The 27,167-nt window shown below is 40.4% G+C and overlaps 1 protein-coding gene and 1 pseudogene across 6 annotated transcripts; both read left to right on the top strand.

Moving 5' to 3' along the window:
• Positions 1–205: 205 nt before the first annotated feature.
• API5 (apoptosis inhibitor 5) lies at positions 206–27,167 on the top strand. 6 transcript variants are annotated; one of them, XM_059709616.1, is made up of 14 exons: positions 206–416; positions 6,199–6,360; positions 8,112–8,205; positions 10,515–10,580; positions 11,243–11,394; positions 12,730–12,936; positions 16,181–16,285; positions 18,147–18,236; positions 19,169–19,350; positions 20,187–20,280; positions 21,308–21,364; positions 22,015–22,091; positions 22,576–22,712; positions 25,105–27,167. In XM_059709616.1, exons 1-14 carry the CDS (start codon positions 348–350, stop codon positions 25,185–25,187), a joined length of 1,575 nt encoding a protein of 524 aa, XP_059565599.1. In that variant the 5' UTR covers positions 206–347; the 3' UTR covers positions 25,188–27,167. The 6 variants fall into 6 exon arrangements, with proteins under 6 accessions (XP_059565599.1, XP_059565594.1, XP_059565597.1 ...); XM_059709611.1 differs by having other exon boundaries at positions 208–416; positions 25,110–27,167; XM_059709614.1 differs by lacking the exon at positions 25,105–27,167 and adding an exon at positions 24,969–25,103 and having other exon boundaries at positions 208–416.
• On the top strand, positions 19,552–20,175 carry LOC132241693 (small nuclear ribonucleoprotein E-like; annotated as a pseudogene).

Here is a 27,167-nt window from a genome sequence, read left to right as displayed (position 1 = left end):
CGCAGCTGCCTTTGTGCATTCCTGCCCTCAAACCCCAAAAGCTCCTAGGCAGGCGCGCTGCTCCCCAAAGGCAGCGTGCTTGCCGCAGTTTGCACCTCCAAGCGCTAGAGGGCAATGCAACCCCAGGCTGTGCGTGGGCTGTCAAGAAAGCCGTTCCCGACGCGCACGTCGTTACGCACGCGTTGGGGGCGGAGCCTCCCCGTGCGCGGCGACTGGAGGCGGTGCTGGCGGCAGCTAGAGGCTTCACAGTGCGGCTCGCGGGCTGGGGGCAGGAACTTCGGGGGCGGCGGTGGAGCCGGCGCGGACAACGACGACCGCAGGAGCGAACCCTCGGCTTGTCGCTCGCCATGCCGACCGTGGAGGAGCTCTACCGCAACTATGGCATCCTGGCCGATGCCACGGAGCAAGTGGGCCAGGTAGGTCCCCGAGCGGCCTTCAGGGCCCTGCGCTCCGCGGCCTTTCGGGAGCGCTCCCGGGGCCGGGGCGGGAGGGACCGCGCTGCGCCGTCCCGCGAGCGCCCGGCCGCGCCGGCTGTTGGGTCGCGGAGGGCCCCGGTCTGGGAGTGTGGAGCCCGGCGGCCCCCCTCCGCCTCCCTGGGGCAGCCTTTCCTCCCAGTGGCGCTTTCGAACTCGGCCTCCCGGTAGTTCTCCTCCCGAGCCCCAGTCCTCCTCCTCCTTCCCGGTGGGGTTCAGTCCCTCCGAGGACGAGAGGGAGAGTTCAGACATGTCTTTCTTTTGAGGTCACAACCTGCTCTTCATTTAGGAGACAGAAGTTGGTAGGGGGCAGAAAAGAAAGAAAAGGAGCCTTTCGCCCGGACTTGAGGGAGGGCTCGGGATTTCATTTATTCAGGACCTACCGCCACCCACCGGGACGCTGTGCCGGGCGCTGCAGGTACAAGTCGGATTGACCGGCGCTCTGCCGGGATGTATTCTTAAAGAGGGAGGCTGGCGATGCGTCAATAAGGACGATAGGTTCTATTTAACTTTTTAATGAAAAGTGTTGTAAAATATGGCAGGGCCGTGCGGGGGGCAAGGAGCGTGCAGCGTTATAAGCAGAGGTGTCGGCAGCGGGTCGGTCCGCGGCGTGTGCCCCGACGCGCTTGGAGGAGTGTGGTGTCCGCACCAGCCGGGGCCGCTGTGTGAGTTTCCCAGCCCCGGGGACCGGGACGCTGAGGAGTTGCTCACTGGGCGTGTGCCTTTGTTTTGTTGGGAAAAGAACCAGGTTCTCCCGGAGGGTAACCTTGACTTGTTTTTGTCCGAAATCCCATGCCATCTGTATTTCCAGTGCTTAGAACTTCATGGGATTCTCCGGCTGGAAGGAGGAAGTGGACCATCCTAGAGCTACTGGCGTGAGCCAGGCTGTGGTACTGCCCCCTCCCGGTCCCTTCTCTGGGCATGTGTCATTGCTGAGCCGAAGGCGGGGAAATGTTGGAACCTTGTTTTAGCTTAATCTAGAATTGTAAATATACAGTTCCAAGTATCGTGATTTTCCTCCCCTACATACTTCCCGTTTCAGTAGGGAATTTTTTTTAAATATATATTTTATTGACTTTTTTGCAGAGAGGAAGAGAGAGGGGAGAGGGATAGAGAGTTAGAAACATCGATGAGAGAGAAACATCGATCAGCTGCCTCGTGCACACTCCCTACTGGGGATGTGCCCACAACCAAGGTACATGCCCTTGACCAGTATTGAACCTGGGACCCTTCAGTCTGCAGGCGGATGCCCTATCGACTGAGCCAAACTGGTTAGGGCTCAGTAGAAAATTTTGACATCACTAATAAGAAATATAAGCTGCCTGTTGTAGATGTATATAAGGTGTGGGTTATAGATCGGCTGTGGAGGAGAAATTGTCTGCCCATTAAGACAAGGTGGGAAGAACTGTGGTCAGTCATAGTTTGATTTTGTTGTTCCTAGAAAGAGGTAGTAGTGAAGATATTCTCACTCACTGTGGCTGAGTTGGGGAAGATTATAGTAAACTAGAGGCCCGATGCATGACATTCATGCAAGAGTAAGCCTTCCTTCCCCCTCGCCTGCCCGGACCCGGGCTTCCCTTGCAGCCCCGGCTTTTTTCGAAAGGTCGTCGGGAAGGACGTCCAGTCTAATAAGCATATTATGCTTTTATTATTATAGATGTTCTCCCTAAAATTGTACATCAGCAGAGGGAATGGGTAGAAGCTACAACAGTGATTCTCAGTCAGTTTACAGATGTTTCGCTCCCAAAGAGGTGGATCAGGAACCTTGTAGGGAAACTTTGAAACCCTACACATAGTGATGTCCCATGTCTCCACCTTCATTTTTTTAGTTAAAATTTTGCAATGTTGATTATTGCAGGTGTCCCCCTTCCCCTCCCCTTGCCCACCTCCACCCACCCCCACCTCCCTGTCCCTTGGTCTTCATCCCACTACTGCCCCTGTCCATGGTATCTGTCTGTATATTCTTCAGCTAATCCCTTCACCTTCTTTATCCAATCTCACCGCCACTCACCTCTCCTCTGGCTCCCGATTTCATTTGTTTGTCAGTTTGTTTTGTTGATTAGATTCCACACATTAGTGAGATCATGGGGTATTTGTCTTTCTCTGACTGGCTTATTTCACTTTAGCATAATACTCTCCAGATCAGTGATGGCGAACCTATGACACGCGTGTCAGGTGACACACGAACTCATTTTTTTGGTTGATTTTTTCTTTGTTAAATGGCATTTAAATATATAAAATAAATATCAAAAATATAAATCTTGCCCTAACTGGATTGGCTCAGTGGATAGAGTGTCGGCCTGCAGACTCAAAGGTCCCAGGTTCAATTCCGGTCAAGGGCATGTACCTGGGTTGCAGGCACATCCCCAGTTGGGGGTGTGCAGAAGACAGCTGATCGATGTTTCTCTCTCATCGATGTTTCTAACTCTCTATCCCTCTCCCTTCCTCTCTGTAAAAAATCAATAAAATATATTTTAAAAAATATATAAATCTTTGTTTTACTATGGTTGCAAATATCACAAAATTTCTATATGTGACATGGCACCAGAGTTAAGTTAGGGTTTTTCAAAATGCTGACACGCCGAGCTCTAAAGGTTCACCATCGCTGCTCCAGATCCATCCGTGCTATTGCAAAGTTTAAGAGTTCCTTCTTTTTTACAGCCGTGTAGTAGTCATGGTGTAAATGTACTGCAGCTTTTTTATCCGCTCATCTACTGATGGCACCGATGGGACTTTTTCCAGATCTTGGCTATTCCCCACCCTTTTGCTGGAGTAGAAAAACGGTTGACAGCCACCTATTTACAGTGTACGATAGGGCAAATGGAAGCCAAACTTGAATTTATCTATGCAGCATTATGGATAATTGAGAATTGCTTGCATTCCCCTCATATGTCATCTTCAATTATAAATACTACCAGATTAGATTGAGAGATCTCTCTCAAGAGGTCAAAAATGTCTTTCTCAAAGCGCTTAGGAGCCATAAGTTTGTGAAAAAGCAGAAAAGGCACCTTTCCTGCAGACTTCACTGAGGCCCATGATTTTATTTATTCAGTACATTTTTTGAGTGCCTACCATGTAGCAGACACTGCTGGGCGGTAAGATTTTAGCACAGTTCCCTGTAGATGATGGGAGATCAGTACCTGCATGACACTGTAATGATAGCTGTCAAGCAACTACTTAAGACAAAAAGACCTCTGCATAATGAAGTGAATTCTGAGGGACCTAAAGCGGAACTAAACCATAATGCTTACAAATTCTCTCTTGTGTAATACTTCATCTCTTTTAGAAAAAAAAATATCTAAAACTGTTCAGCAAAAATGGATGGTGGGTTTTAGGATTCTGCTTGTGAAATTTAACAAAAGCAAGAGCCAACTTAATGGAAGAGACATTGCTTGCTTGCTTTTTTTTTTTTTTTTTTTTTTTTAAGGAGAGAAAGTTTTCATTCTTAGTGTTGCAAAGCCTAATTTTCATAACTTAGATTTACAGTCAAGATTTAAGTTACCTGATAGATACCTATCTGGACACTTCTGAGACCAGATAGGTATATCTATTTGAGGTTCTTAGTCCAGACCTTCCTTCTAATGTTGATTTTCACCCTTTGACAAAGAGTTGAGTACCACAGTTACTCACGTTGCTGCCATGAGGGAGTGCCCTTGGCACTACTGTCAATACTAAATAAGTTCTCTGAGGTTTTGTCAGCTAATTTTCCTCAAGCAGATCATATTTTTCTCTTTTTTAACCTCCTGCACTATGTATTCATTTATAGAACTTCAGATTATATTTTATTTCATGTGAGGACTTTTCTTAGTTTCTTGCTAAATTGTAAACACTCTTGGAGTTAAGGGTTACACCCTTTTACAGTTGTCCCTGAGTAAGACGGGTTTGAACTGTGGCAGTCCACTCAGACCATGCACATGTATTTTCTGATAAGCAGACTATGATTGAGAAATTGTCAATGAAGCCTTATTTAATACCTCAGAACCTTCCAACCCCCTGTCACCTTTCCTCGTGTAGCTCCTGGCTTCTGCCTACTTACTGAGCCTTCCTTTCCCCATTCTGCATCTGGCTCCTTCAGTTCTCCTTCCTCTGCTGATTGTTCCTTTACCTCCCGGACCCCTTTCCACTGTGCTCTGCCCAGGGCTTCTGACCAGCCATCATAGAGCTGTGGCCCATCATTATTTTAAATTGTGCTTCAAATGATTATGAATTTATTTAATGGTAAAGTGTAAATACTTAATTTGATGTAGTCAATTTTTTTTTAAAGTTTAAAAGACAAAACAAAATACAAACACCTGTTAAGGGACTGTGGCACTTAGGGTTTTCTGGCGCGGGTTTTCTAAGATTAGATCCTTACACAGGAGTACACTGGCTTTTCAGGGTAGAAGAGTATAAACTTTACTGACTTATATTTCATGAAATAGCATTATTTTAGTATCTTTTTTTATGGAATGTATGTTTTTTTAGAACTGATTTTTAGAATGTGTTTTTTAAGTAGGTTGGCAGTATATGACCTAACCTTTCGATACATAGAACACTTTATTTTTGATTATTTAATAAGGGAATGCCCTTAATTGAGATTCTACTGTACCTCAGTAACTTTGCATCCTGCTTTATTTAACTAAATTTTTGGTAGTTCTGTAATTCATTAGATATTTATTAGTTACTCCCCTCTTGATGGCCTGAAGTATGCTCACATATCTAAAGCACTTAGCGAATTGCCTTATACAGAGTAAACACTATCCTGTTTACACATTTGCTATCATTATTATAATGTTTAAGGATTAAGGTTTTCTAGTAATTAAAAGTTTTATCCAGATGTCCAAACAGGAGATGTAGCTATAGTCTCCATATTTATTACCGTTCTTGCCAGGTTGATCATTGTCATTTATTGAAAGGACTGATTTTGGAGGCAGGAGTATAGGAAGATTCAGAACTAGTTGACATGAGCATTTGAAGGAGAGCACTTCTGAAATTTTTTTTTTTAAGGAAACATGAGTTTTGAATGCATTATTCTAATAAAAAGCTAAATATGTGACATTTGAATCTTAATCTAAAATTGGCTGGCTATATAGAATGAATTATCATTTTCATATTCTAAAATGTGAGGCAAAGTAAAGCTTCCTTTGTCGTATTGCTTAATTTCAGGAATGTATCCCCTTCACCTGCTTTAAAGTGCTAATTGGAAACAAATATATTTAAATACATGTAACAATTCTTCGAGGATTCTACCACATTCATTACAATTTTTTTTTTTAATCACCACAAAAATATTTATACTCAAGTAGCATCTATATAATAGCAGATTTAAAAAATGCTCAACAGCCCTGCTTGCAACACTAACATGTCATCTGGTCTGAGCAGCCAGTGGCACAGGTATCCTGAGTGTATCGAGCGGCTCTCATTCCAATTTTTAAAGCACGATGCAGTCACAAGGCTGGGGTCAGTAATCACTAGAATGAAGAAGTGTTGGTACATCAACAAGCTTAGTTGCTTTTTCCACTAAAATTAGAGTCATCCTTCTCTCTTTCCCTTCTCACAAATAACTCGTGGGCGGGGGGCAGGGAACAGATGGAAGGAAGGTAGGTGTCCAATTTAAGCAGTAACACTCCAAAACAAGCCCTATTTATAAGCTTAGTCTTTGTAAAATTTTACTAATTTAGGTTCAACAAGTTTGTTTAGCTTTCATCATTCAGAATTGTGTTTCTTTTCTGTTTTATTCTTTCAGCATAAAGATGCCTATCAAGTGATATTGGATGGTGTGAAAGGTGGTACCAAGGAAAAAAGATTAGCGGCTCAGTTTATTCCAAAATTCTTTAAGCATTTTCCAGAATTGGCTGATTCTGCTATCAATGCACAATTAGACCTCTGTGAGGATGAAGATGTATCAGTAAGTGTATGATTGATGCTTTTCAATAAGGTTTCAGATGTTGCCATTTCCAGACATTGTATGTGCATGGTTCATATAATTAAGTACCAGTCATCTCAGTGCCTAATAAAATACTGCAATATGGTTTGGCACAATGTCATACCATTTCTCTACATTTGAGAAAATATTTTGCTCTTTCACCACCCTTCAACTGTGAAAAATGCATAGAATTACAAGATACTTTGTTTTGCTTATTCATTATTCATGGTTAAAAATGGGTTGTGGCCATTATTTTATAACTCACTAGAGGCCCGGTGCACAAAAATTTGTGCACTCGGTGGGGGTCCCTCAGACCGGCCTATGCCCTCTTGCAGTGTGGGACCCCTTGGAGGATGTCCGCCCCAGTGGGGACCCTCACCCCATGGAGGTTTGGCCAGCCAGGGTGAGCGGCTGATGGCTGTTTTCAGGCTGGCCACATCCCCTTTATGGTGGGGGGGTCCCCACTGTGGTGCCTGACCAGTCTGGGTGAGGGACTGAGGGCCGTTTTCAGGCTGGCCAAGCACCCTGGTGATGTAAGCTCCCAGCCTCTCCCTTTTTTTTTCTTTCTGAGATTTATTTACCTTCTATAATTGAAACTTTGTTGCTTTCAATGGAGCTCAGAGCTGGCTCCTGCTCGCTCCAACTCCGTGGCCATGGCTGGCTGAAAGCAGGTATCTGGGGTTTATTTACCTTCTATAATTGAAACTTTTTGCTTTCAGTGGAGCTCAGAGCCGGGCCACTGCAGGCAGGGAACGTTGGCTTCCTCCATCACTGGAGCAAGCAAGCCTCCTGCTCACTCCAGCTCTGTGGCTGCCGGCCGCCACCTTGGTTGGGTTAATTTGCATATAGTCGCTCCGATTGGCTGGTGGACGTGGCTTAAGGTGTAGTGAAAAGTACGGTCAATTTGCATGTTTGTCTTTTATTAGTATAGGATTATACATTGTGCATATGAAATGAGACTAATGTTAGTTTTCAATCAATTATGCTTACCTTAGATATTTAAAGTTTTAGTAGTATTACATCATAAAACAGTTTCAACAACCCTAAATATTTTTCATAGCAGGAAAATATTTGGTATGTGTAATAATTGTATAGGATAGCTAGAATAAGAAGAATTAGCCTTTAGCATTTCTGGCTGCTGATATAGGTTTCTGAGAATTTTCAGCTATTATTCATGATTTTCAAATGAAATTTGTGAATTAACAACATTTCATGCAGAATTTGCTAGCTGTAACTCCCATACATTTTTATGTTAAACTAAATAAGCCAAGACTACATATTTGGAGTTAAATACATAAAATATTCACAAATGTGTATTAAGTAGTCAATACTGAAAATTGGAAAGTAAAATAGTTACTAGATATGACATTGCCACTGTAGACTTTCTTAAGGGATACATATTATGTGCCCTAAAAAAAACAACAAAAACAATAGTTGTGTATAATCAATATGTAAACCATCATTTATAATCTCAAATCTGTCTACTCCAATCAGATAATCATATTTAATGTCTCTTCCCACCACATTTTATTTTAGTTATTCTGTGAAGCTTGAATGCTAAATTGAAGCAAATTATTTCTGAAACTGCTAGAATTTTCATGTTTTATATTTTTGTGATTCATCTGCCCCCTAATTAATGGTTTTTCTGTGGTTTTAGTTTTTTTTAAAGATTGGGTTTGTTGTTTTTATTGATGATAGTATTTGGTTAAATTTTTGTTTGAAATTATATCCAGATTCGACGGCAAGCAATTAAAGAGCTTCCTCAATTTGCCACTGGAGAAAATCTTCCCCGAGTGGCAGATATTCTAACCCAACTTTTGCAAACAGGTAAGGAATATTAACATTATTCTTTTAATGAATATGACTTCTCCAAGCTAAAAGGGGTCAATTGGTGAGGAGGAGAACATAGGTAATACTTTCAACAATAAAGATTTAAGACAAAGATAAATAAATTCATTTAAATAATAGTATTTAAATCTGCACTTTAAATATATGTAACTTCTGTCTGAAATTACTCTGTTTTTAGCTTTAAAAAAATTATATTTAATAGTTTAAAACTTAATGACTTGTGATTATCCAATTCCTAGTGTTGTTTTGTGTTGAATTCTGTTTATAAAGGCAAAATTACTAGATTCTTTGGGAGATTTTGATGCATCATGATCTCCTCCCCTCTAACTTCCTATAGTTTCATAATTGGACCATCCTATCTACTAGAGAAACATGGTAATTAACTGTAACTTCGCTACCCTTCCCATTTGGCTAATCAGCGAGATATGCAAATTAACTGCCAGCCAAGATAGTGGCCGGGAGCCAGGCAGCTGAAGCGAACATGAGGCTTGCTTGCTCCAGTGATGAAGGAAGCCACGGTTCCCCGCCTGCCTCAGCCCAGCTCTGAACTCCAGATGCAACAATGTTGCAATTATAGAACCTAAACAAACCCCAGGTACCTGCTTTCAGCCAGCACGGCCTCAGAGCTTAGAGCGGCCAGTGATGGCAACAGAGTTTCAATTATAGAATCTAAACAAACCTAGATACCTGCTTTCAGCTGGCAACGGCCTCAGAGCTGGAGCCGGCTCTCAGCTCCAGTGATAGCTATAGAAGGTAAATAAATCCCAAAATTAAAAAAAAGAAAAGAAAAGAAAAAAGGAGAGGCTGGGAGCTTCAGTCGCCCACCAGCCTGAAAACAGCCCTCAGCCCCTCACCCAGACTGGCCAGGCACCCCAGTGGGGACCCCCACCCTGAAGGGGGTGTGACCAGCTGTAAACAGCCATCAGCCCATCATCCAGGCTGGCCAGGCACCCCAGTTGGGACCCCCACCCTGAAGGGGGTGTGACCAGCTGCAAACAGCCATCAGCCCGTCATCCAGGCTGGCCAGGCACCCCAATTGGGACCCACACCCTGAAGGAGGTGTGACCAGCTGCAAACAGCCATCAGCCCCTCATCCATGCTGGCCAGGCACCCAAGCGGGATCCTCACCCTGATCCGGGACACCCTTCAGGGCAAACCAGCCGGCCCCCACCCGTGCACCAGGCCTCTATCCTATATAGTAAATGGGTAATATGCAAACTGACCCTAACAGCAGAAAGACTGGGAATGACTGGTCACTATGACACACACTGACCACCAGGGGGCAGATGCTCAATGCAGGAGCTGCCCTCTGGTGGTCAGGATGCTCTCACATGGGAGGAGCTCTGCTCAGCCACAAGCCAGACTGATGGCTGCCAGTACAGTGGTGGTGGTGGGAGCCTCTCCTGCCTTCTCAGCAGCGTTAAGGATGTCCAACTGCAGTTTAGGCCTGCTCCCCACTGGCAAGTGGACATCCCCCGAGGGCTGCCAGGCTGCCAGAGGGATGTGTGATTGCCATCTTAGGCCCAATCCCCCAGGAAGCAGGCCTAAGTCAGCAGGTGGTCATCCCCTGAGGGGTTCCAGACTGCGAGAGGGCACAGGCCAGGCTGAGGGACCTCCCCTCCCCCGCCGAGTGCACAGATTTTTGTGCACCGGGCCTCTAGTCCTATATAATAAAAGCCAAATATGCTAAGTGTCCAGTTGTCCAGTCATCCATTTAACCAATCAAAGCATAGTATGCTAATGACATGCTAAGGCTGCTCAACTGCTCGTTATAACGTGCACTGACCACCAGGGGGCAGAGGCTCCAACTGGTAGGTTAGCTTGCTGCTGGGGTCCAGCCGATTGGTACTCAGCTAGACAGGCCAGATACACCTGGAGCCTTCCCACAGCGCCCCACCCAGCTGGCTAACCTCCCATGTCCCTCCTCAGCCCCTATTGTGCACCAGTGGGGTCCCTTGGCCTGGCCTGCACCCTCTCACAATCCAGGACCCCTTAGGAAATGTCGGAGAGCGGTTTCAGCCTGATCCCACAGGCCAGGCCAAGGGACCCCACTGGTGCATGAATTCATGCACCAGGCCTCTAGTCTTAATATAAAACCTTTCCAGGCATGCTATATTAGGTTCTCTGCCTTTTTAAGGAAGTTGTATTTTCTCAGTACTTGAGAGAATTACTTAAATTATGTGTCTCAATGTAATCCATGAGAATCTATGTTGAATCTTAAGTTTGAAAATGAAGCAGATGATATTTTACATTTATTTTATGCGTTGTACCACTTTTTCTCTTTGTAGATGACTCTGCAGAATTTAACTTAGTGAACAATGCCCTATTAAGTATATTTAAGATGGATGCAAAAGGTAAGGCCACTTCTTGTTCTGAATTGTTCTTCTTAGTCTGATGTCTTAAAAATTGGGGAGTTTGGCACAACTCATAAAAGATAAATTCTGGAATTCACTCACATATCTATTTCATGAAAATATTAAGTGTTCTTTTTAAAAAGCTATTTAGCTCAAGAGGTTTATGAGTTGAAAACCCAGCAGAAATAATTGCAAAAGCAGTTCCAAAATGCCTGCGTTTTATTTATTATTAGTAATGATAAGCCCAGCTGGTGTGGCTCAGAGATTGAGTGTCGACCTATGAACCAGGAGGTCAGGGTATATGCCCGGGTTGCGGGCTCATTTCCCCAGTAGGGGGTGTGCAGGAGGCAGCCAATCAATGATTCTCTCTTATCATTGATGTTTCTATCTCTCTCCCTCTCCCTTCCTCTCTGAAATCAATGTAAATCTGTATTTTTTTAAAAAAGGGTAAGTCATGCTCAGTCTAACTCTGAATCCATGAAGAAAGCCTATGGTCACTTACAGTTGAAGCTGTAGAAGCGTCATACTAATTTAACCAGCATCAATGATACTCAGGATGTTTATTAACTCACTTGAGAAGAAATACTATAAACTGAGTTATATTTAAAAACTTCATTATGATATAGAATTAACTTGCTACACAAAACTATTTTGTTTTGCAGGGACTTTAGGTGGCTTATTCAGCCAGATCCTTCAAGGAGAAGACATTGTTAGAGAACGCGCAATCAAATTCCTTTCTACAAAACTTAAGACTTTACCAGATGAGGTCTTAACAAAGGAAGTAGAGGAACTTATACTAACTGAATCCAAAAAGGTAAGCTTCGGTCGTCATTTAATAGAACTTCTCTAAAGCAAAAGCACGTATTTGAACTTAGCAGTATTCATCAATGTATATAAAATGACATATCCCATTAGAACCACTGTAGGATTTCAAGCTTTTCTTACATTGTATTTTGCACTTTGCTTGCTTGTAATGATGAATGTGTGTTAATTTAAAGGGATGCGATCACATTTAAATCCTTTGTGATTGCTAACCTCAAAATTTATGCATTTTCCAGGAGTCTACAGATCAATTCCTTCAGGAAATTTTACCTAATTCCCACCCGTCTTAGGATAATCTCTCAGTATTTTGGATAGTTTCAAAATAAAAATGAAATCACATTGAAATGACCTATTTTTTTCATCCTACCTCATGACTCTATAAGCTCTTCAAGAGCGTGCCCCCAGATCTAGCATAAGTATAGAAGCTGAGATTATCATGATGTGTCACAAGTAATTTTCACTTATGAAGTGTAAAAGTTTGGGAATAATTTACTTTTTTATATGTTTAGGAAAATTCCAAAATTTTCCTGATATTACTGCTCACTTGCTTACTAATAAGATTTTGTCAGTGAGAGAGGAAGGAGCAGTTATTCAGCTGGAAATGTCAGCATATTTTATTTATGCTCCAGCTAATAATCTGGTGGAATACGTCTTCTATTTTGTATGCAATTACCACATTAGCGTGAATGAGGCAGCTTTTAAATATAGGAAACCGGATCTGATTTACTACATAATTTCTCAATCTTTATTTTGCTGTCACTCCCAAAAGAGCCTTTTTAGACTTATTTTTTTCCTTAGCTACCCTTTTATGAATTTTTAGTGCCACAGATATACTCAATATCTTTTTATTTACTGTATGCACATTTGTGCTTTAGACATAAAAAAATTTTCCAAGAACCAAATTTGCCACTTTGGAGACAACATTGTACCCCATCTATAATAATAAAAGTGTAATATGCTAATTAGACTGGACGTCCTTCCAGACCACCTTCTGGACAAAGCTGGGGCTGCGTGGGAAGCCCAGGTGCCTGCCTGCGGCCAGAGGAAAGCCCAAGACCCGGGTGCCCGAGGGAAGCCGGTGCCAGCAGCTGAGGGAAGGAAGGCCTACTCTTGCACGAATTTTGTGCATCGGGCCTCTAGTATGGATAATAATGTTCTACTCTGAAGTTAAATTGACTGAAGCTAGAAGTTATACTCTCATCAGTATTTCAGAAACATTAAGAGCAAACTGACTTTAGTAACTGAAATAAATGTTACATTGCTTTAATATTGATCTTTCCCATTCAAGTGGTAAAGACACTTGTTTTGAATTACTGTCTCTTTCCAGGTCCTAGAAGATGTGACTGGTGAAGAATTTGTCCTGTTCATGAAGATACTGTCTGGCTTAAAGAGCTTACAGACAGTGAGTGGAAGACAGCAACTGGTAGAGTTGGTGGCTGAACAGGCTGACCTAGAACAAACCTTCAACCCGTCAGATCCCGACTGTGTGGACAGGCTCTTACAGTGCACTCGGCAGGCGGTACCCCTCTTCTCGGTGAGTCTTGGTTTTACATAGATACTATTTTCATTACTCTGTTAGCTTATGTGTTTTCTTTTTTTAACTATATTTTTATTGATTTCAGAGAGGAAGGGAGAGAGAGAGAGAGAGAGAGAGAGAGAGAGAGAGAGAGAGAGAGAGAGAAAGAAACATCAGTGATGACCCCACACTGGGGATCCAGCCCACAACCCCAGGCATGTGCCCTGACCTGGAATCCAAATGTGTCCTCCTGGTTCCTAGGTCAATGCTCAACCACTGAGCCACGCTGGCAGGGCAGCTTATATTTCTATATATATTCACTTGAGCATTCTCTTCAAACCTTTGCGTAAAAGTAGTAACATAGTGGAATCAATATTTAGTTTATGGGGGCTTGAGTAGGGATGGTGAGAGACCAAAGCAGCAAGAAGTTTCTTTAAAGTCTTTCTAAGAGACTTTTTTAAAATCTTGAGAATTTTGCATCATAAATTATAATTTGGCTGAGTTTCTAAAATACTTGCTTTAGTAATTTAACCTTTTTTCTTAAATTTTCTAACAGATTGTTGTTTTAAGTATATATGCTCTTTATCTCTGACTTTGTGCTATTTCTAGCCATCAGTGTTCCGGGATGTGCATACCATAGTTTAAAAAAAAAGTTTAAAGGATCTATCCTTTGTGAAAATGTACAATCTGAAATTCAACACTGGAATCTTCCCCAAAATTTGGAACAGTTAAAAGATATGTAGATGTTGCCCTGCCCGAGTGGCTCAGTTGGTTGGAGTGTCATTCTGTGTGCCAAAGATTGCTGGTTAGACCCTGGTCAGGGCTCGTACAGGAGGCAACCAATCAATGTTTCTTGTATTCTCTCTCTCTGTCTCTCTCAAGAAAAAAAAAAAAAAAAAAAAAAAAAAGATCAATAAAAACATATCCTCGGGTGAGGATTGAAAAAAACAAAGATTTTTTTTCCTTAATATTTTTTATTGATTAAGATATTACATATGTGTACCCTCTACCCCCCCCCCCCCCCCCCCCCCGCTCATCCCCTCACCGCCCCGTTGTCCGTGTCCATTGGTTAGGCCTATATGCTTGCATATAAGTCCTTTGGTTGATCTTTCCCCCTTGCCCCCACCCTCCCCTACCTTCCCTCCAAGTCCCGACAGTCCAATCAATGCCTCTCCGTCTCTGGATCAGTCCTTGTTCATCAGTTTATGTTGTTCATTATATTCCACAAATGAGTGAGATTCTGTGGTATTTATCCGCTCTCCAGTTCCATCCATGCTGTGGCAAATGGTAAGAGTTCCTTTTTCTTCTTCCTCTTCTTAAAGAATACCTTTCAGCATTTCATATAATGCTGGTTTGGTGGTGATGAACTCCTTTAGCTTTTTCTTATCCGTGAAGCTCTTTATCTGACCTTCCATTCTGAATGATAGCTTTGCTGGATAAAGTAATCTTGGTTGCAGGTTCTTGCTATTCATCTCTTTGAATATTTCTTGCCACTCTCTTCTGGCCTGCATGGTTTCTGTTGAGAAATCAGCTGACAGTCGAATGGGTACTCCCTTGTAGGTAACTGACTGTCTTTCTCTTGTTGCTTTTAAGATTCTCTCTTTATCTTTTGCTCTTGGCATTTTAATTATGATGTGTCTTGGTGTGGTCCTCTTTGGATTCCTTTTGTTTGGGGTTCTCTGCACTTCTTGGACTTGTAAGTCCATTTCTTTCACCAGGTAGGGGAAGTTTTCTGTCATTATTTCTTCAAAAAGGTTTTCAATATCTTGCCCTCTCTCTCCTTCTGGCACCCCTATAATTCTGATGTTGGTACGCTTGAAGTTGTCCCAGAGGTTCCTTACACTATCTTCATATTTTTTGAATCTCTTTTCTTTTTTCTTTTTCGGTTGGGTATTTTTTGTTTCTTTGTATTTCAAATCTTTGACTTGATTCTTGGGATCCTCTTGTCTGCTGTTGGATCTCTGCAAATTATTCTTTATTTCAGTCAGTGTATGCTTAATTTCTAGTTGGTCCTTTTTCATGTCCTCCATGGTCTCACTATACTCCTTGAGGGATTCATTAAATTTATCGGCGGTTTCCATAAAATTCTTGAAAAACCTTATAAACGTGGCCTTGAACTCTATATCCAGTCGTTTGCTTTCCTCCGTTTCTGCCATTTGTGACCTTTTTCTTTGTCTCCGCATTTTGGCTGCTTCCCTGTGTTGATAGAGTGGCCCTGCGCGCCAGGTGTCCTGTAGGGCCCAGTGGCTCAGCCTCCCCAGTTACCTGGGGTAGACACTCTTGGTGCACTCTTGGTGCCTTGGTTGTTGTAGGATCACTGGGAGGAATTGACCTCCAGGCCAATTGGCTGTGGGAATCAGCTGTGTCTGAAGTGGGAGAATGGTCCCCCTCTGACCACTGGGTGCAGTGGCTCCTGGATCTAAGGAGGTGCTAATTCAGCCCCTGCCTGAGGCCACACAGCAGGAGCCACGAAGAGGCTCAGCTGTGAAGCAATGCAAGCCGCTGCGGGGCCTTGGGCCTTCTCTTGGAAGTTCCGGGTCTGCCTGGCTGTGCTGTAGTTAGGTACATTCACATGCAAAAGCCTCTGCCGCAGCCTGGGTGGGGCGGGGTCTCAGGGAGTCAAAGGGCGGTGAAAGCAGCTATGGTGATTCTCCGCGCCCGGAGCCGCGCGTCTCAGTGTCCCGGTAACAGCTGCAAGCACCTCTGAGGGAAAGCCGCCCTCAAGTTCGCCCGCTGCCGCCTGACAGACCAGCCTCTCCCCGTATGAGCCCTGGGTCCCCAGAGACCCGCTGGAACCGGAGTTCAGAGCAGTCGGGAGCTTGTGATTCAAAAAGACAGCCGCGTCCTCAGGCGGCACCCCCTTTCCACGCGCGCGAGCCGCCGCCGTACCTCTGCACTTCACCTCCGCAGTTCCTCTGGCTCTCAGCGTGCCCCTCTTTTCTTCTAGTTGTAGAAATTACACTCAGCCAGCCTTCCTGTTGTTCTGGACGATGTTTGCTCTGACCCTTGCGGTATTCTTCAATTGTTGTGTGAGGCGACAATTTCCCGGTGTTTATCTATGCCGCCATCTTAGTTTCTCCAAAACAAAGATTTATAGAGGTTATTTCTGGGGTGCTCTGGGGTCTGCACTGCATTGTAATTGTAGCCACAGTGCTTGATGCTGTAGTGCTCAGTGAGCATTTGGGGAATGACATTCTACTGTTATATTTGAGAGAATGTGTCTCCCTTTTTTGACAACTCAGTGTTTTTTGTTTTTTTACAGAAAAATGTGCATTCCACAAGGTTTGTGACTTACTTCTGTGAGCAGGTTCTACCTAACCTCAGCTCCTTAACTACTCCAGTGGAGGGTCTTGATATACAGTTGGAGGTAAGAGAAGATTTCTCCTTCTGGTACTGAAAAGCCATTCTCATATTTTAATTTTAATAAAAATATAAACCACTAACTTAAATCCAATTTCTAAGACAATAGAGGTCTGGTGATGGCTAGCAAAAATCTGTCCTAGGATGAATTACATAGGAATGATTTATGAATTCAATTAAAGGTTGTTGCAATGGGAAAGCACTGCTTATAGTGTTCATTGTAGCCAGTCTCTACCTTTGTAGTCTTAATACTTTTAAGTAAGGTATTTAACTAATGATAGTTCCCATCTCTATCCTCAACTGATAGAGCTGGATTAACACAAAATATCCTTTATCCTTTCTCCAATAGAATTGATTACTCCATCTCTCTCCTTTGTATCTCAGCTCTAATGTTTATATACATTTTTTCACAGCATGTGTAATACTTTACATTTACTTATCTCCTCACATTTAACCATATTCATCTTCATATCCCCAGAATCTAGTGCAGAGCCTGATTCTGAAAGTCACTTGATGATTGTTGAATCAAACTGAAATATGAAAATGTACTTCCTGCATAGGTCTTGGGGGTTAAGAAGACTCATTGTACACTGTAGTTTGCTTCAAATGTTCTGGGTTTAGCTTATCAGACTGGATTGAATTAAGCAAAGATGAATTTCAAGAATAGTGGCAAATACGAGAGACTAAATTTTAATAGCAAATGAGGCCTTCTCTAAGTGTTAATAAATAGTTATTTGCTGCTAACTCCTAGCCGAGTGGTTCCCAATGTGGAGCACACGCCCCACAGGAGGGCAATTTGATTTTTAAGGGGGGCAATTCAAGATGGTTATTAACAGTGAATTTTTTTCATTTCTTATGGTTCTAGGGGCCTCAAATACAGTATATAAATATACATTGTGACATATTTATGCATTTCAGTTCTCTGTTATATGTTTTGAAACTTTATTTGCTATATTTTCATATCACTTCGTTTTGTTTTGTTTGTTTTTTACAATTTCTTGGTGATTTCTTTCTCAGTACTTCAACTGTCCTTTTGTTCTTTTATTTTTTCTCTTTCATGGATGCCATGTCCTTTGGAAGCTTGTTTAGACCAAGTTAATGGCCTTTTAGGCTTCCTCGATGTGAATAGAAGTTCACTTTTTGAATAATAAAGAATTATTTGTCACAGGCAGGCATCCAGATTTTGGAAATACATAGGTGGGGCATGGCCAAAAAAAGTTTGGGAACCACTGCCCTAGCCAATTTGGCCCAGTAGATAGACCAAAGGGTCCCCGGGTTTGATTCCAGTCAAGGGCATATTCCTCGATCACAGGCTCCTCCCTGGCCTGGGCCCTGGTCGGGGCTCATGCAGGAGGCAACCAATTTGATGTTTCTCTCACATCAATATTTCTCTGTCTTTCCCTCTCTCTTCCACACTCTCTCTAAAAATCAATGGAAAAATATCCTCCGGTGAAGATTTAAAAAAAAAATGTTATTTGCTGTTAAGAGTGCTTCCTCAGTTTTTCTACAAATTGTCACGTTAGTTAATGTATTTGTCACTTTTGAATTGTATTTAGCACTATCATTATTAACCTGTAGCAGAAAATATCATGTATATTCTTTTCCTTATTATATTTGATTGTTGAAAATTCTGAGAGCTGGGTGTTAGGGTCTTGCCCTGCAACTGCCATTTATTATTATTTGACCTTTAATTTCCTCAACAGTAAAATATAGCGCTATCTCTCTAAACGATTTTTTTCAGGTCAAACATTCTGATTACATAAAAGTACAACTGAAAATTAAGCAGTCTTAAGTAGTTATCTAGAATCATTCTTATTTTACAGTTTTTGCTTATTCAAGAAAATATAACAGTGAATTGTGTATTTTAGGTATTGAAACTGTTGGCGGAAATGAGTTCATTTTGTGGTGACATGGAAAAGCTAGAAACAAATTTAAGAAAATTGTTTGATAAGCTATTGGTAAGAACTCCCCCTCCCCCATGGAAATTATATACCCCCTGAGTATAATAGTGTAGTATTAATTTCTAGGTTATGGAGAGCCAAATTTTGAAGTTACAGTATTAAACAATATTAGCAAGTGCTGTTAGCTGCTCAGGCCACATGTTTTCTACTTTTTAAAAAAAAAAATCTATTTTTAATCTTTGGCATTTTTTCTGTTGTTGATGCTTTGTATGAAGTATAATACAGGATTTATATAGTAGGGTGTTCTGCTAGTCCTCTGTCAAAATATTTTTTATATCAGTTGCATTTCACCAGGTTGCTGTGCAAGGCCTGGTAGGTTTAGCAACTAGGAAATAAAGTCATTTAAGTCATAATTGTAGAGAAAATAGGCTGTCTGATAAAATCATCAGAGTCACCAAATTATTTTGTTGGGTATGAGCAGTTAAGACGCAGCGATAAGCATTAGGTCCATAGTGTGAATGGAGTCATCCAGTATCTGTAATACCTACTAGGGTGCCTTTGGTGGTACTTTTTGAATGAAAAAAGAGTCAATACTTAGAGAATATGGACTAATATTCAAAGAAGATTTTTGGAATTAGCCTAATGTAGTAGGTTAAGATCATCAACTGATGAGGTTAACCTAGGTTGACTAACTTTTTCACCATAGGAAAGATACTAAGCTTTCAGAATTCCACCTACATTGAGGGTCTAATGAATGTTAGCTACTTTCATTGTCATTGTTAGTAGTAGTAGCAGCTATAACATAGGTTAATATGGAGAATTGACAGTGTAGATCATTGATCCAAAAGGTCTAAAGACATATCTTACTTAAATTTCTGATCTTGGTATGTTTTAATGCTTCATGCCTTACCATAAAAGCATGCCCTACAATTATATGCTTATAATTATTTAGAACAGATTGCAAATATCTCTGTATCTTCATCTCTTAGGAGTACATGCCTCTCCCTCCAGAAGAAGCAGAAAATGGGGAGAATGCTGGTAATGAAGAACCTAAGCTGCAATTCAGTTATGTGGAATGTTTGTTGTACAGCTTCCACCAGTTGGGTCGAAAACTTCCAGATTTCTTAACAGCCAAACTGAATGCAGAAAAGCTCAAAGATTTTAAAATTAGGTGATGTATGACTGAAGTAGTCTAATCCTTGGCAAAGACGATGGTTATCTGATGCTCCCTGGGTTTATTTTCATTTTTATAAGAGCTGTCTTCCCACCCGGCCCCATTCCAGTGGAACAAAATAGAAGAGCCACAAAACAGAAATGGATGCAAACATATAACATCTGTCGTATATGGGAGAGAAAGAACTTTTCCAAAAAAATGGACTCTGGCTCTCCCCACTTGCTTTATGATTTGGGCAAGTTCTAATACCCCAAGTTAACAAATTCACATCTTAAATTTTGAAATGCTTAGCTTCTGTATCATCTGTTACTCTTCTCTACTCTTTGGTAAAGCAGAGGTTTAATATGAAACATTTGATCAGAAGCAGGCAACTTAAGTTACTCTAGCGGGTTAGTGTGGTTTTGCCAGCTTCCAACATGGTGTACTGTGTTGGGCCAAAAACTGCAGGTGATGGTGCAGCCCATCAACCTCATCTTGAGATATTTTCAGATTCAGAGATTTTAGATCTCAGATTCAGGTGTGACTTCATGAGCAAGAGAATATGCGGATAGAGTGCTACCATTGGTTATGATGCATATGTGAACCTCATATTAGATGGTGCAGAAGATACTCATTCTAAAACAAACCCAGGAAAACAACTGGGCTGGATCGTGTTAAAAGGAGTTAATATTACTCTGCTCCGAAGTGTCTCCAACTAGAAGTGACTAGTTGAAGTCAGAAATTGTTGAGAAGGCAATACAGTTTGTGTTTTTTAGGTGTTGTTTGTCTAAGTTGAAGTAGAAAAATAAAGTTGAAGTGATAATTTGCTAATTAACAAATACTTCTTCCTTTAGGCTGCAGTACTTTGCACGGGGCCTGCAGGTTTATATCAGACAACTTCGCTTGGCTCTCCAGGGTAAAACAGGCGAAGCCTTAAAAACAGACGAGGTAGGAATACTGAGTCACATCTCAAAAGAAATTTTTATAATAGCCACCATTTATTACCAATTCAGACTGTATTCATACATTGAAATGTAACATGCGACTTTATTTGAAATGGTGCTATAAGTCTGTGTTGTGATACATGATGTTAGAAGATTGTCTACATATTTACTAAGTTATATTTTAGTTACTTGCTAAGTTATATTTTTGTCATCATTGCAATATCTTGAATGTTTCCAATGTTTGTGGAAAATGTTACCAAACTTAGATACATACCAATGTTTCCCTAGGATCTCATTAGGAGTACATACTAGTATTGTTTAAATATTAATGGTTGTCATATTTTTAATTTCATCCTTTTGAAACCCAAATACTAAATTGGGGCACAATATTAGGAAAAATATTATATTGCTAATTCTATACCAAACTTTGTTTGTGTTGGGATATTTGGTTCCCTGGTTTCATCTATTGTGATCGTTCTTCATCCCAATCCTAGTGAAATATTTTAAGTTTTCATCATGTCTATCTTTAACTTAAACTGATTATACTTTTAAATATATTTTTATTGGTTTCACAGAAAAAGGGAAAGGGAGAGAGAGATAGAAAAATCAATGATGAAAATCATTGATTGGATGCATCCTGTGCATCTCCCACTGGGGATCAAGCCCTCAACCTGGGCATGTGCCCTGACCAGGAGTGGATATGTGATCTCCTGGTTCACAGGTCGATGCTAAACCATTAAGCCTCACCTGCCAGGCTAAACTAATGTATGTTTTCTAAACTGATTATTTTTTAAATAATTCCTATGTACATATGACCTGTCCCTTACTGATTTTTTCAGGTAGATTGTAGATAACACTTCAATGTTCTAACCTGTTAAGATTATTTACTTTCTTTGCCATCTCTGCACTGGTTTATAGGAAAAAGAAAAACAACAACAACAAAAAACCAGGAATAATGATTCTGAAAGAGTAGTGTAATAGAATATGCATTGTAAAAGTTATTGGCATTCTACTTTTTTTTCTTTTTGCAGAACAAGATTAAAGTTGTTGCATTGAAAATAACAAATAACATCAATGTTTTAATCAAGGTAATAATTATTCCTTTCTTACCCAGTCCTCCCAAGCTTGCTAGAAAAGTAGTGTTTTACTTCTGAACTACTTAAAAATATGCAAAAGAAATACTTATTTGTTATTGATATTTTATCCTGAAACTTGAAATCACATTTAGAAAAAACTTAGCTTCAGTTTCTTAAGTGTTGTGCAAAACAAAGGGATTAATAATAGGTGTACCTTTTAAAAAAAGAATTATTTTTAATATATACTTTTCTTATTGACTTCAGAGAGGAAGGGAGAGGGAGAGAGAGAGAAAGAAACGTGAGTGATCAGAGAGTCATTGATTGGCTGTCTCCTGCATGCCCCACACCCGGGATCGAACCCACAACCCTGGGCATGTGCCCTGACCTGGAATCCAAATGTGACTTCCTGGTTCATAGGTTGACACTCAACCACTGAGCAACACCAGCAGGGTAGTAACAGGTGTAACTTTTAACAAAATTGTCCTTGTTTAGTTTTTTTCTTGCAGCATTTTTTTAGGACCAGCACAAGAGCGAGAAAGATAAATTAAAGCTTCCTTTCCTAAAATTAATCTTTAAGATGTCTCCCTGTTTCTTATCCTCACCACCCAACCACTCCAGTTACCATCAATTTATAGAAATCTTATCTAATTTTGTCTCTTCAGGATCTCTTCCACATTCCTCCCTCTTATAAGAGCACAGTAACATTATCCTGGAAACCTGTACAGAAGGTTGAAATTGGGTAAGAATTATATTTAAAAAGAATTTAAGTGTTATGATTTACAAATATGAAAATCTGAATTCAGATGTTATATTTACTGTACAAAGTGGTACGTTATTAAGTGGTTCTTAATAAGATGTTAAAATATGACTATTAGAAGTATGACTTAAAATATAAAATCTAATTCCAGAACTTATAAAATAAACTGATGGAATACAGCCCTAGATTTTTCAGCCTATTTGTATTTGTGTAGCATAACGACTTTGACAAGTTTTACAAAATGGTTCACTTGCATATAGTCCTTGAAGTTACGTATTCTAGATTATTTTAAAGCCTTGTAAATCTTTTTCGATGTCTGCATAACTAAGACACAATTAATTTGATGACATCAGAATGTTATTCCTTTTTTCTGGTATGACTATCATCTTTAGAGTGCCTATGCTAAATTATAAGTCCCTCTGATTTAATGCAATTTTTTTTATTGCGGTTCTTTTTACTGTTATAGGCAAAAGAGGGCCACTGAAGATACAACTTCTGGTTCACCACCCAAGAAATCTCCAGCAGGACCAAAAAGAGATGCAAGGCAGATTTATAATCCTCCTAGTGGGAAATACAGCGGCAATTTGGGCAACTTTAATTATGGTGAGCGTTTCCGTTTGGGTATAAGCAGTATGCGAGATTAGACAGAGATTTTGTTGTACTTGATTTTCATTATTAGTTATATATAGTGTTATAGCTGTTTTGTGTGATTTTTCTGAGTTAGCTTGGGGAATTAGAGTTATTGGGGAAACAGTTGATCCGGTTCCTTTTTAACACACTCTTGTGGGCTCATTGAACTGAGCATGTAGCACCAAGCACTTAAAAGAGAAAAATATGCCTTTTGTATTCAGAGGAGCCAACAGAAAAAAAAGAAAGGAAATTGGCATGAACCATCCATTCCTGGTATTCCCTGTTCTAGCTTCAGGGCAAGACAATCTATGCATTCTCCCTCAGGGATAGAGCTATAGCTTCTGGCAAATGTGGTGTTAGTGATCCTCCCTGGTCCTTGTCCGCCTACTGCTTGTCCTCAGAACATCTAGTAATATTCTGAATGTGTTCACTGGGGTAATAAATATGACGGTTCCATTTAAGTGGTGTGGATACTGATCAACTTAGAATAATGTGTCATGAGAGGTGACTTTGAATCAGATCCCATTCTATTAAACATAAATATTGGCTAAGCTGGAGAAAGATCTAGTTAGTTATCTAACTCACGAGTTTCTGGAGGAAAAAAAAATATATATCAAAACGTCACCCAAATAAGGTAATTATATTTCTAGCATATAATGGGGAAAAAATGGGTTGCAGTGCCAACTTAATAGGAATTTTTCAAGTATCCAACATTATGGATCCAAAAATAGCAACACTGTTTCTTTTTCATGCTCCTAATAATATGCCTTCCGCAATGAGGAAGTTTGAAAGTTCAATGAAGAGATTTGATCTCTGGAATTAGAAATTTGAGACTCTTAATTTATGTATGATGAAAGTCCAGGCTTGCTGATGACTTCAATCAATTTTCTTTACTGGAAAGACTCCTCAGGAATATGTCTCTGGAGCTATAAAAGAGACTGCCTAATGAGTCAACATCTTATTCTACCATATGACACATGTGACTTGATTTTTCAGCAAAAGATGTGCTTAACACATTGTATGCGGGAAACGTATTTATACGTTTTACGTATTTATATGTTCTACCAGTGTAGTAGAGCGCGGGACACGTATTAATACGTTTTTTATAGACTAGCGGTAGAATGCGGGTAACATAAATACGTAAACTAAAGTTACTGTAATTTTACTGAACGTTGCCATTTGCGCAAAAAATTAGCAAAAATGGCCTGCGCCACCTGTTAGTGCATGATTAAAAACTACCCGCAAACAATGTGTTAATTTATAATCAGTAACCCAAATACCATATGTATACACATCATCACTTTTTGGCAGCATCTCTGAGCAGCAGCTCATATAGTTGATTAAGCAGGGAGAAAAGCTGTCAGCATTTATATCTATACTAGAGGCCCGGTGCACGAATTTGTGCATGGGTGGGGTCCCTCTAGGTGGCCTGTAGGGATCAGGCTGAAACCCACAGTCCAATACCGCCCGCAGCTCCTACCTGCCACTCCCGCTCATCCGGGCCCCACTATGCCTGCTGTGGGCTTGCGCCCAATCAGTCCCAATCAGGAGAGGCTGGCACTGCTGCAGCAGCGCTCACCAGCCATGAGCCCTGCATCTGGCACCCGCTCAAGGGGAATGGCCTGTGGGATCGGGCCAGGGAGGGACAGTGGGAGGGCTCCAGGGAGTGTCCAGCCCATCTCGCTCAGTCCCAATCAGCCAGACCCCAGCAGCAAGCTAACCTACCGGTCGGAGCATCTGCCCCCTGGTGGTCAGTGCACTTCATAGCAAGCTGTTGAGCAACCTTAGCATATCACTAGCATATTATGCTTTGATTGCTTCCATTGTTCTGCAGTTCGGTCTATTTGCATATTACCCTTTTATTATATAGAATTCTTGAGTTTTGGTGCTTGAAATATGATGACCCAAAGCAAATTGCCTATTCATTGCATTTGAAAGGAAAATTGTGTCAATCTAGCCTAATATTTCATAATTGATCATTGATAGTTTAAGATATTTTTCATTTATGTCACCAACTTTTGAAAGCCAGTTGCTTTTTTTGTTAATTTTATTTTCAGTATAGAAATTTTTACTTTCATTAATTATCTGTGATAGTGATAAGCATCATAACATTGTGACCTTGAAACATCTTTGTTACTAGGGTACATTTAATTGAGTACCAACTATAACTATATTTTGCACCTTGTTATATGTTCTTTGATGTACATGTTGTCCTGGTTTTATGTACAGAATGAATCTATGGATGGTGTAGCAGAATACCAATGCTGCTTTTATAGCGCCTACTGTTTCCTTCAGAGCACTGAGCTACATTTGCTGTACCATGAAGTCCTGAGCAAGACCTAAACCCTTGTTCGCTTTTTCGTAGAGCAGAGAGGAGCCTTCAGGGGAAGTAGAGGTGGCCGAGGCTGGGGAGCACGAGGAAATCGTAGTCGGGGAAGACTCTACTGAATAAGACATCTCATTCTTCAGCATCGTCATGAGCTTAACATACTTAAATTCTACTACTCATTGGATTGCCGGGGATGTCCCTGAAAAGGACTGCTGCCTTCAGCTAAAAACTTATTGTTCTTTATACCTTTGTATGTATGATCTACTTTTGTAACAGACCATGGTTGTGTCCAAGGTAAAACCACAGCAATATTTTTGGATGCTTTGTGCGCAATCTTGTTTTTGCAATATCATCATTATTCAGACTTCATATTGTGAATCTTTTAAACATCTTAATAATTTGTTGAGAGCTATTCAAATCTAAAATATAATGAAATTCTATTTCTGATAACTGGTAAAGATGATCAGTTTTGAAAGCTTACTGATTTTCTTCTCCCCTCTGTCCTTTCCCCCCAATATATAGAGAAGAGTAATGGTCAATTTTAACATTTGGTTTTCATTGGGTTTTTTTTAATAAAGCTGCTAGGCAATGGTTCAGCATTCCTACCTAGTGTACTAAGAGCAAAATACTTAAATGTAGAAATATTACATTTTTAGGAGAATGTAAGCTGCTTTGCACTGCTTACTTAACTCTTCTCCATATGTTGTGATAAGCTTTTGAATATGGGATCTTACTATTTGAATAGAAATGTGTATGTATAATATACATACATACATAAGATATATATGTGTGTGTGTGTATATATATATACATATATATATGCATGCTGACGACACAACATAAATCATTTTTTAAAATTCCAGGAACAGGTAATCTTTGACATGGTGATTACCCTTTTGAGGCTGAATCCATTATTAACTTGTTATCTAGGTTTTCTTCCCAGTAGTGAGGGATTTTGAGCCCGTTGCACTTACATGATTATTGTTATTTAAAACTGAAAATAAACAAAGGCTGCATTTTCAAAGATGAGTTTGGCGATCCCTTTTGGAGAAATACAGCCAAAATACTGAATCTGATGTACATATAGGTTTCTACAGGATGACACAGAATAATTTAGAATTTGGGAATTGAATAACCAGGGCAATCCAGGAAAAGTGACTTGATAACATGTTCTACCAGTAATAAGGGATTCTCTCTGTTTGCTTTTGCCACTTTGAAGATTTAACTTCTCAGGTTATTAATCAAAATTATTGTATAAGTTAGCCAATAGAATGTTTAGGTTAAAAAACAGATGGGGGGTTTGTGGAGTGTTTAATGTCATGGGCATTTTTAGTAGCATAGGTCCTTAGCTCTGCATTTGAATGTTTCATATATTTTTGTTTCACAGTTAATATTTCCTCCCCAAGTTTGCTACTCAAATCCAGTGTCTGAGTAACATTTTCTAGTAGTTTGGCATATTTTTTGAGGAATAGTTAGTAATTCCAATGGCAGTGTCTTCAATACTGTTAACCCTTACATTGGGAAAAAAACAAAACCTCTTTGTTAGAAATACTGCACATGTTTATGGGATAAATATTTTTTGAAGACTAGAATTATACAAGTGAGCATAAGAAATTGGTCAGCTTGATTATGGAGTGGTGGCAATAATCTAAACATTCCAAAAGACAATGAGCTGAACCTAAGCTCCCTTGGAATCTGAACAGACATAGGAATACGGAATTGCTATTTGAAAACTGTGACCAGGTGGCCGAAAGCCATTTCAAGTATAGGAACTGTATTAGGACTACAATTATATAAATTTGAACTTTAGGGGTAACTTTTCCTCTCTTTTTAAAGAGTATTGTAAACTCAAAGCTGAGCAGAATTGTCTCTACTTTAAGTTTGATATTGAGTTGACTGTGTTTCTTCCTTTGCCACCTCATTGTTCCCCTTCCCTTTCCTAAGGCAATAATGCACAACTTAGGTTACTTTTGCTTCAAAAATTTGAATGAAAAACTTCATGTCATGATTGTTTTTCTTTTGCAAGACATCTGTTTATCACATTGTTCAAAAGTAAGTGTTTCCTTATGCTTTTGAAATAAATTTCCTTTTGTAATTTT

The sequence above is a fragment of the Myotis daubentonii genome, chromosome 9, assembly GCF_963259705.1.
Source record: "Myotis daubentonii chromosome 9, mMyoDau2.1, whole genome shotgun sequence".
NCBI lineage: Eukaryota > Metazoa > Chordata > Mammalia > Chiroptera > Vespertilionidae > Myotis > Myotis daubentonii.
This window is presented reverse-complemented; position numbering and strand designations above follow the sequence as displayed.

Coding starts and splice junctions, on each gene's coding strand:
- API5 (XM_059709616.1), top strand. CDS start 348: ATGCCGACCGTGGAGGAGCTCTACCGCAACTATGGCATCCTGGCCGAT. Junction 417..6,198: donor CCACGGAGCAAGTGGGCCAG/GTAGGTCCCCGA, acceptor TTATTCTTTCAG/CATAAAGATGCCTATCAAGT. Junction 10,581..11,242: donor ATTTAAGATGGATGCAAAAG/GTAAGGCCACTT, acceptor TTTGTTTTGCAG/GGACTTTAGGTGGCTTATTC.